We start from the raw sequence: 10,299 nt of genomic DNA, 5'->3' as shown, positions 1-10,299 counted from the left end.
AGGGGGGGTTTGCTTGGGGTTGTTGGGTTTTTTTTTTTTAAGAAATATTCAACATATACAAGGGTTGGTGGGTGGGTGCAGCAGCGCAAAGGCGAGCACCTGCAGTTGGGTCCCAAAACTGCACAGAGCTGCTGGGACAAATGGCGGCAGTTTTGGGGAGCGCATCTTCTCTTACCGCGCTGCTTGCACTAAAGGTACCCAGTGCTCATGCAATCGGGCTCTTTATTTGGCAAGAAGCTGCAGAAATAATTCCTAGAAGAACACAAAGGGGTTTCGAACGTATTTTATTGCAAATGTTCTCAGTTAAACCAGGATTCACAGTTATTAATGCAACTTGTTTGTGACCTGCATCCTAAATATCAGCCCAGGCATGGACAAGAGCAATACTTTTTATCCCTCTCTCTATAAAAAAAATATATATTATTTTAAATATAATATATATTTATAGCAATACTTTTTAATATCAGTACTGCTTTTTACAACAGCCTTAACAGGGTTCACCAATCTATCTGTAACCCCTGATAATTGAACAGTTATTAATTAATTGTAGGTGCTACAGATGTCTGTGCTCCTGCCAGGATGCGAGCCTTTGTGGCCAAGATCCCTTTCCCCATCTGCATGGCAGGACCCACCCGGACCCAGTGGGTGAGGCAGAGCCTGCGCCGGTCACAGCAACGGGGACCACAAAGGTCAGAGCCAATTTAACTTCTGAGCCAGGCAGCCTGCGGAGCCTGGGGGGGCTGGAGCCTGAGGGGGGCTGAAGCCCCGGGGATGGGAGCCCGGGGATGGGAGCCTGGGGGACTGGAGCCTGGGGGACAGGTCCCTGTCAGGGAGCAGCTCCCGGGGCCGGCAGCGAAGCCTGCTTGGAGCACGACAGGCTGGGCAACGTATCGTGCTCTGGTTATTGCAGCCCTCCCCTTGCTGCCCCAGCACCTCCCGCCCATGCTTAAAATTCCTTCTGGGGTGCTGAGGGTGCTGTGTCCACCCAAGCAGCTCGCGCAGGAACATTCCTATTCATGAAATGCTTTCTCTTAACAAATTAAAAAAAAAATCTTTCTGCTTCTTTCCAGTGGGCACGGGCAGATCAGAGCAGCAGAAGTCACCGATAACCAGCGATGGGAAGCACCGGAGGTAGCCTGGCCTCACCCCTGGTGCTGGAACAAGGGGCCCAAGCGGGTGTTGCTGCTCCGCCTGCCCCACGCCCCAGCGCTCCCTGAGCCCCCGCGCACGGTACCGCACAGGTAACCCCAGCCGCTGGCTTCGTAACGCGCTTAAACTTATTTCTGCGCAGCGCGGCACTCGCAGCCGCCCTCTCCTGGCACAACGCGCCTTCTGCCAAGCTCCCTTCCTACCTCAAAAGCCTTTGGGGGTGTTGGAGGCTTTGCTCGTGCTCAGTTACGGGGAGAAAATATGGCTCAGCGCTCCCACCACATTAATCTCTGGTTTAAAACAAGCCCGGCTTCCCGCACCTCCCAGGAAGGCCGGCACGGCAGCCCTTAACACCCCGTGATTTTGGGGGAAGGGAAGGGCGTTGCTTTCCACCAGTGACTGGGACAGGCCCAGCCTCTCAATGCCCTTCTCCCGCTTTAATTCCAACAGCCCCCGTTGAGAGGGAGCCGTGCTGGGCTGGACAAAATAGGAGGAAAAGGGAACATGGGGTCCAGGTCTGCTGCAACCACACCTCCAGCCACCCCTTGATTAATTAACCAAGCGTGCTTACATGGCTAGGAAAAACACAAGGACTTAATTTTGAGTTAATAGTTTAATAATAGAATTTTTCCTTTAAAAATAAAACCTAAGCTCGTCAGGTTAAAGATTTAAGTGCTTTTTAAGGCTGCAAAGCCGCTCTGTGCGTTGAGTCTCAGTAGTACCGGGGCGGGGGGAAGGCATCACTGCATGTAGGCGTAGCGCCAGTCCGTCAGGGGCACGTGCGTTTCTTTGACGGCCTGGGGAGACGTCCAGCGCAGGATGTAGTGGGGGCCACCAGGTTTGTCATTGGTGCCTGTTTCAGGAGGAAAGTGCCGGTGACCACGAGATGGAGGATGGGGAACGTGCCTGGAGGGGGATGTGACTCAGCGCACGGCTGTGCAGGTAAGTGCCGTCTCCAGACGGGAGTTTTTCATCTCACCTGAGATGCGGGAGCCTCCGAAGGGTTGCTGAGCCACGACGGCGCCTGTCGACTTATCATTGATGTAGAAGTTGCCAGCCGCATTGCGCAGAAGGCTCCTGGCTTCATCGACGATTCTCCTAAGGAGGGGCAGAAGCGGCTGTGACCGTGACACAACGGCAAAAACTCGTGTGGAGGCCCCTGCCCTTCCATAGCAATTAAAATTGTGTTTCTTTACACCCCTTTCCAGGACTGCACCTTGTTTAACGCTCACTGAAATGGGTTGTGCGTACTTAGCGCTCAATTAAATTATCCCAATTTTGTTTTCTTTTCGTTTGTCTCTCTTTTTAAGTTTTATTGTTATAAAATAAAGGTGATGACGCCTTAAGGCTGGTCCCCCTTGGAGGTTACGCTGCTCTTAGCCCTCCTCCTGCCTAAGCAGGTTGGGGACGCATCCTCCCATCAGCTCCAAACATCAAAAAAGCATTTTTGGGGCTGAGAACCCACCTTAGATGCATCCCCTTCCCCCTGCAGCGCAAGGAGGGCTAAAAGCAGCATAAGCCTTGCGGGAAATGCCGCCTTCTCCTCCCCACCACGCAGCGTGGGGCTCTGGAGAGACGCGGGATTGACGGCTCGCCCCAGAAGGGGAAAAGCAGCTTTGCTGGCTCGGGAGGCCGAAGGCAGCGCGGATTTTGGCACTTACTTCTCCTGGGCGAAGAGTGCCCCCGTGAGGCCGTAGGGCGTTGTGGTGTCGATGAGCTCCAGGACCTCCTTGTACCGCTTCTCGGGGTAGACGTACACTGTGAGAACTGGGCCAAAAATCTCCTGTATAGCAAAAAAAGTATATAAAATAAAGCACTTGGCTGGGACAGCCTCTGAAAATAAGCGGTGGGCACTTCGGCACCCCATTAGCTAAAACCACGATGAGGAAGGAACATCCCTGCACCAACTTACCCTACGGCACGGGTTAGCTCACCCCTACATGGCCACCGACCGCCTCGGGGTGGGACCTGCAGCCCCTTTTGCTCCTTTCCTGCCGCCTCCCCGCAAGCTGCTCTCACCTCCTTCATGATGGGGTCCTGGGGGTCTTTGCTCTCCACGATGCACGGCTCGATGAAGTACCCAACGCTGTCATCACAGCCGCCTCCTGCCAGGATGGTGAGGTTGGACGACTTCTTGGCGTGCTCGATCCATTTCTTTATCCGGGCAAAAGACTGAGAAAAGGAAATAATAAATTAAAAAAAAAAGTGTGGGTTGGGGGGGCCTAAAAGGAGATTTGGGCAAGCGCTTTCAGGGCTACGCTGCTCTCAGCGCTCTTCCAGCTTGGGAGGAGGAGCGGGAGCTGGAAATAAGAGTCCTGGGCACGCTGAACATTACATCTGAGATAATTTCTCAGCAAAAGAACCTGCTTTTCAAGAGGGGCCGTGACTCAGGCTTGCAGCAGTACAGGAGGGAGCTGATAATCAGCTCTAACTGATCACGGATGTTCGTACTTTGTTGTAAGCAATTAAAAAAACCCCATTTAACATAACGCTTAATGAAAGCCTGGTGGTGTTACCCTCTTGCGCTGGTAGAAAGAGGAGAGGTGAGCTCACCTTGTCATCAATCACCGCAGAGAAAAACGTCCCAAAGTCCTGGGCGGGCTGCAGGAAGCCAGAAAGGGACAATGTAAGTACACACTGCGCCGAAAAGCTAACGCTGAAATTAGGAGGAGCTGAAATTCCCCAAATAAATAACACTTCTCCCCGCTCCAAACACACCTCTGTTCGAGGCTTTTCAATTAGTCTGCAGTATTCAGCGACTTACGCAATCCTTCCTGCAGACGCTGTCTACAAGTTAATTTCTAATCACTAAAAAAAAAAGATGAGGGGGGGGACAACGGAGGGGCGGCGGTGGGGAGAACTAGTGGATAAAAAGCTCGGTTCAATAGGAATTAGTAGCCAGTTACCGCAGTCTCTAATCCCATCAACCACCCGCTGAGCCGCAAAGCCCTTCAGCAGCCCGGCAGCTCTGCTCACGTCTCCCACTTTGATCTTCCCGTGCTCCTCCAGCAGTTTCTCTTTGATCTGGGGCCACAGCGAGTCCGGGGCGTAGAGGCGGGAGCAAGCCGAGCATTTTTGGCCGCCGTACTCGAAGGCCGAGCGCAGGGTCCCGTTCACCACGCTGGCCACGTCAGCCGAGCTGTGCACCAGGTGGAAGTTCTTCCCGCCGCACTCTGGTGCCGGAGAAGGGAGGAAAAGGGACAAGTGAAGAGCTGTCAGGGCCACCACTGCCAAAAAGCACAAACTACGTCCAGGTCCCTCGCAAGGGGCTCAGCCAGCGCTCGCCCTGCCTGGGCCACAGTTCCTCGGGGAACAGGGACAGTGCTGCCATCCCAGGGAGCCCAACCCCAGAGCCCAAGGAGCTGGAGCTGGCTTACAAAACTGATGGAAAAGGGACTCACCTGAGTTCCCAAACTTTTGCGTGGAAGCTCTGCACGCCGTGAGTGTCACCACCTCCCACCCTAGTACCAGCTCCCCACCGTAAAACCCCCATCCCGTGCCGGTGGGCGCAGGTGCCGTAAGCTCCCCCTAACACCCAGTGCGCCCAGATGAAGAAGCTTTACGCTTCTGCCACAGAGGGTGGACAGGACGCAATGCCTCATGGCATTTGCTCTCTGCTCACAAGGAGAGGAATCCTGACAATCACTTTATTTTCTCCCCAAGAAGGGAAGAAACCTCACCCCTGCATAGCTTTCCCCCCCAAAAAAGGTGTAAGAGGCAGCAGTTACCTCCAGCCAGGCGTGGGAAATTGCGGTAGCGATCCAGGTTTTCGGATACCTGCTTCCAGAGCCGCTTGAAAGTCCTGGAAGAGAAAGGAGGAGCTGGTCAGTGTGCTCTTGCCTTTGCACAGGGGTGGCACTTGGAAAAGGCCCATGCGGGTGATGTGCCCTGCTGAAAGGGACCCCAGCAAACCCCTGAGTCCACCCCCAAAAGGGCCGCCCACCAGCGGAAGAGGCGATGCTAGCCGAGAACGAGCCCCTCGCTCCCACAGACACGCCACTACACAACCACCCCCTAGTTTTAAAAATAAGAAACTGTTGCAGCATCCCAGGGAAGACCACAGGAGTGAACGCCCAGCCGAACTTTCTGCTCTTCCCCTTCCCCCCCCTTCTTTTCGGTCCTTACTGTGACAAACCCCTTGGCTGCAAAACAATAAAAATGCTAATAACCTCCCACCAGGAGGCACAGCCACTAATACTAATTTATGAGCTTCCCACCTTTAAAGCCCGATGCTCATCAGACCGTGTCCTTCGCCGGTGGAGCTGGGTCCCCGTGTTTAATAGCCCGTTGCAGGCTGCCCGGGCCCTCAGCATCGCTAACACACCCCGACACACAGGCAGAGCACGGGTTTGCAAATCTACTGGAGCTGGCATCGCTCTGCCAGTGTGGTGCGGTTCATTAAGCCAAATCACAGCAGCCCTGGGAGACAGGGCAGCGTCACCTGCAACTTTATCTGTCCTCTGTGCCTTGAGTTTAGCAACAGAAATGCCCTGCTATTAAACGCACTCCCTGTAGCAATAAAACTTGGTTAGATGTTTTTTTAATCAGTTTTAAACCCCTACTTTAATTGCATAGTGTAAGGGCAGCCGGTTGTCTGCCTGCCACCCTACTCAACGCTGTGTCCTGGATGTTCAAAGGGCCGGCAGACGAGCAGCCAGCATCGTCTCAGCCAGCGGCTCCTCGCCCCTCTCCCCGCTGCCACCCCCTTCCCCAACGTACGGCACGCTGCCGGTGAAATTGAGCCCGCAGAAGTGCTCGGAGCTCGTGACGGTGTCTCCAAACACGGGCCCATCCGCCGGCACGAACTGCACGACGTTCGGAGGGAGCCCGGCTTCGAGGAGGATCTTGTAGACGGCGTAGCTGGAGAGCAGAGCAGTGTCGCTGGGCTTCCACAGAACCACGTTTCCCTGGGGGAGAAGGGAAAGCCAGGATACAAGGAAAGGCTTCAGCCCAAACACGGGTACGCGATGCTTAAATGCCCTGGCAAGTCTGGCCCACAGCCCACAGTGGATGGGACCGGAGCGATGGCACCTTTGGGTGAGTCCTGCCTACCTGTTACCCTGAGCACTGCTTTTGAAAGGGAGCGTGATCGCCCCGGTCGCCTGAAGGCACAAAACCCCTCTCCTTTCACACCACCCCGTTCCCTGCCAGCCTCACACACCCCCTTTGCCAGGGAGGCAGAGTTTTACCTTCCCTAAGAGGAGCGGCGGCGCATGGACCTGTTTTATGTCTCAGGAAATGGGACAGAGCCGCAAAGAAACACGCTTACGACACCGAACATGCCGCCACTCGCTGCCACCGGCTTTGCGCACGACCCAGCGGGTGTTTGTGCCAGCCAAAGCAGCGAAATAAAACCTCAAGCCGGGACTAATCATGCACAAGCAAACGGCACAATTGGCTGGAAAACAGAGCGCTGGAACGCTGGGGGGGGCACCCCACCCCCTTGGCTCCGTGCCACCGTCCTCCCTTCAGCTCCCTGCGCAGCCGCCGGGGGCCCAGTGACCTCCCCGGCGTCACCGTCACACTGCTTGGTCCCCATCACACATGACCGTGCAACAGGGTGACAGCCCCGGGGAGCAGGCGGGGGATTTTTGGACTCTGTCTCAACCCAGGCGCCTGCTTTCCAGGGACTCGCGGTGCAGGCAAAGCTCCTTCCTGCCCCCCACGGACACTTCCACTCCTATAACAGTGAGAAAACTAAACCACACTCTGCAAAAAATCTCCAAGCAACTGGGAAATCGAACTCAGGCCGCGATCGGAGGCAGTAGGCCCGGCAGGCTGGATACCGGGGCGGTGCAGCAACCACGCCAGTCCCGAGGAAATCCCGCTCCCGACGCTGCAATGGCATTAACTGCGTTGATCTCTCCAGCTATTTAGGCAAGCACAATGTTTAATTCCCCAGGAAGCGCACTGTGGTGACTAAAACACTGGGCCTCTAATTAATATCCACCTATTAAGTACCATTTTCTCCTAAATTTAATTCCAGGTACCACCTGCCGCTGAGCTCTTCGAGTCACCCGCTGATGCCCCAGGCCCAGGGCGCGCAGGGGGATTTCATCGCGCTACAGCAGCCCGGTGGGAATTTATCATCGCGCTCGAGGAAGGAGAGGTGGATGCACGGCAGGGTGCCCAGAACAGCTCACCCAGACCTGCCAGCACGGGCTTGCCCCATCCCAGCACAGTTCGTCTGCTCTGGGATGAGTTTATCACCAAACACCCCAAAGCCAAAGCCCTCTTGAATCCCAGGGTGGGAGGAACGCAATCCCCTCCCCCCCAAAAAATTCATAGCTCTGTGTTAGCTTCACCCTCTTCCCTCCTTCTCCCCGCTCCTCCCTGATAAAACTGACAGGTTCAAATGCTTTGCCTTGAATATTGCTTTAAAACGTGACGTCCCCAAACAAAAGGCTTGGTGTTCTCCCTTATCGCAGCCTCTTCCACCTCCAACACCGGACACCACGGCTGACGGGACCGTCTTTGGTGCCAGGATGAAATCTGAGCCTCATTAGTAAAGAGCTCAGGACAATTCTGTGGGGTTTTTTCCAGTGCAACAATAAATGAATTAATCCTGGCCCAAATTCATCAGGTGATTACAGTCTCTCCCCAAAACCCACCCTGCAAAGGTAGGTGCTCCCCATGCTCAACGGGCACATTGGGGTGGGACACGTACAGAAGTGTGGTTTACCAATACTTTGATTTTTTGGAACTTCTTTCATGTCTGCCAGGATCTCATCTCCCAGTGCAATGCTAAATGCCAGGGCCACGACCCACTCTCTCCTACCTTCACCCTAAGGCACTGCCGTACCCAAAAAGCACCCTCTAAGAGGAACCTGAGCAATTACAGATTACACTTTTGCATTGCAACAGCACCCTAAGCCCCATTCACAGAGCAAGCACCATGCAGGAAAACAAAACCCTGCTGTATTTCTTGTCTCCCCCTCCAGCACCCTGACCTTCTCTGGATCTAAAACCCAGCTAGGAGTGAAAAGACACCTTGGTTCAGAGTGAAAACCCCAGAGGAGGTGGTTTTGGGCAGTTTTTCCTTTTCCAACACTTCCCCCATCATACCTGTCCATCCAGCCACTTAGAATGCCCTCTTGTAATTAAAGACACCCGAGTCTAATTGCAAGACAGCTGATTGAATTCAAGGGGACCAACATAAGCAGGACCCCAGGTGTGTCCTATCAACTGGCACCAGAGAAGCAGGGAGGCCAAACTGGCTCCTTGTGGATTCCAGACCAGGCAAACTGCAGCCTCGGAGAGACCGGGTCCCCCTCCCAGCCTTTCTCCAGCCTGTCCTCTCCATCCCTGGTTCTCCCCACCACAACACTCACCATCAACGCTGGAGCCCCTGCCAGGTTGCCGCCGATTGCCGTGAAGTTGAAGGGAGAGACGGCTGCCACAAAACCCTGTGGGTGGGAGAGGAAAAGGAGCGGTGGGAGCATGGTGCCTCCTCCCGCCGTGGTGTGAAACCACAGCTTGGGACAAAAAAGGGAGCTCCAGAGGTGGTGGGGGACAACCTCTTACCTCCAGCCCCCGATAGACCATGCTGTTGGTGCTGACATCCACACTGATGGGCTGGCTGTTCTCCAGCTCCAGGGCGTACTTGGCATTGAATCGGAAGAAGTCTATCAGCTCCGCAGCAGCATCGATTTCTGCCTGGATGACTGTTTTACCCTGCCGGGAGAGGTCACATCAAATAAAAGCACTGAAGGGAGGGTGGGGAGGAGGGAATGCAGCAGCCATGAGCTGCAGCGGTGCGGCACAGCACATCCAGATGTGGTTTGTAGGTTGCATTGCCTCTCTCACACAGACCATGTGCTCACTTCCGAAAGATGTGGCCTCCTACAAGCCCCAGTCCCATGACGTCTCCTTTGCACTGAGCGGAGGCAAACACTGCCCATGCCTGTGCAAGGGGATGTTGCATCCACCCGTGTTCCCCCACAGCCCCTCAGTACCTCCCTGGGGAAAGCCAGGGCTGCTGGGCCATTTCGCAAGGGTCAACCCTGATAATCGGAGCCCACGTCAGCTGACGCCGTTCCCACGAAGCTTGAGGACTCCCAGCCTCACCTCCCTTCTTTCTCAGGCAAGGATCAGCTTCAGGATCAGCCTGTTCCCCCTCGCAGCACAGCTACAGGCACTTCCAACACTACAGCCATTCCCAGTGCCAAAAAATACCTTGGCAGCTCTTCCTGCCCTACTTCCCTGTCTCCTGTCTCCCCAGATTCCCTCCCGTTCACCCCAGCTCTCCGCTGGGTCAATCCCGCATCTCCCCTACCTGCCCGATCATGGTTTTGGCCAGCACTTCTGCTCGCCTCGGGCCGCTCAGCATGTCAGCCGCCTTCAGGAAGATCTGGGCTCGATCCTGGACAGGTTTCAGGTCCCATTCCTTCCTCGCTGCCAAGGCAGCGTTAATGGCTTTGTTAATGAGCTCCTGTGGAAGAAAAGGGGAAAAGGCAGCAAGGAGGAACCCACCACCTCTCCGTCACCAGGTCGGAGGGGAAGGCGAGGTCCCATCCGTCCCTGGACACAAACCACAGCAGCCATTTTCCCATCACGACCCCAGATTTGCAGCTCCTGGTACGGGTTTGTTCCAGGACCCCTGGGACTTGGAAAGCCAATGCTCCCCCCCAGAGCCTCTCCCTGCTCACAATCTGAGCAGCAATTTATTTGCGTTTCATCCAGACTTCTCACCAGCAACCTCAGAGCAACCCAGAGCACATCACGCCACATCACAAGCCTCGCAACCCCTCAGCGAGGTAAGGCTCACTAAACCCAGGCAAAATGCTGCCGCTTCCCCCCGAAAAAGCACCCAAAAGGGAGGGCAGCGAGGTGCGCTCACCTTGTCAGCATAGCAGTACTTGGCCACCTTGTGCGCATGATTGAATGGCTGAAAAGAGAAGCAAACCCCCATAGTTATCAGTCTCTTATCAGTCTCTCCTGCTGGGCACATCCCCCCGCTCTGTTCTCACTTGTTAAAGAAGTTTTCCCCCAAACTCACCGACAGCTGGTACCGCACCGTCGGCGTCCACACCTCTTCTCCCCCGATCACGCACGGGATGGCTTCTGTCTTGCCCTTCAGGTCGGCGAGGGCCTAAGTGAGAGGAGGAGGAGAGCAGCGTGGTGGGAGCTGAACACGCAGACCCCAGCCAC

The 10,299-nt window shown here is 55.1% G+C and overlaps 1 protein-coding gene across 1 annotated transcript in view; it reads right to left on the bottom strand.

The window, feature by feature from the left end:
- Window positions 1–1,847: 1,847 nt before the first annotated feature.
- Window positions 1,848–10,299, bottom strand: part of ALDH4A1 (aldehyde dehydrogenase 4 family member A1) — an 8,828-nt gene continuing 376 nt past the window's right edge. The window contains exons 2-14 of the mRNA XM_009646542.2: window positions 10,148–10,240; window positions 9,989–10,036; window positions 9,425–9,580; window positions 8,674–8,823; window positions 8,481–8,555; window positions 5,869–6,056; window positions 4,878–4,951; window positions 4,126–4,322; window positions 3,703–3,750; window positions 3,169–3,321; window positions 2,811–2,932; window positions 2,129–2,247; window positions 1,848–2,002 (exon numbers count right to left, since the gene is read on the bottom strand). Of these exons, the coding sequence (XP_009644837.1) occupies window positions 1,890–2,002; window positions 2,129–2,247; window positions 2,811–2,932; window positions 3,169–3,321; window positions 3,703–3,750; window positions 4,126–4,322; window positions 4,878–4,951; window positions 5,869–6,056; window positions 8,481–8,555; window positions 8,674–8,823; window positions 9,425–9,580; window positions 9,989–10,036; window positions 10,148–10,240 (1,536 nt within the window). The 3' untranslated portion in view covers window positions 1,848–1,889. The remainder of the gene's footprint in view (window positions 2,003–2,128; window positions 2,248–2,810; window positions 2,933–3,168; window positions 3,322–3,702; window positions 3,751–4,125; window positions 4,323–4,877; window positions 4,952–5,868; window positions 6,057–8,480; window positions 8,556–8,673; window positions 8,824–9,424; window positions 9,581–9,988; window positions 10,037–10,147; window positions 10,241–10,299) is intronic.

This window comes from Egretta garzetta, unplaced genomic scaffold (genome assembly GCF_000687185.1).
Source record: "Egretta garzetta isolate BGI_Z169 unplaced genomic scaffold, ASM68718v1 scaffold69, whole genome shotgun sequence".
In the NCBI taxonomy this organism is placed as follows: Eukaryota; Metazoa; Chordata; class Aves; order Pelecaniformes; family Ardeidae; genus Egretta; species Egretta garzetta.
The sequence above is the reverse complement of the archived record's forward strand: the minus strand, read 5'-3'. Positions and strand labels throughout refer to the sequence as shown.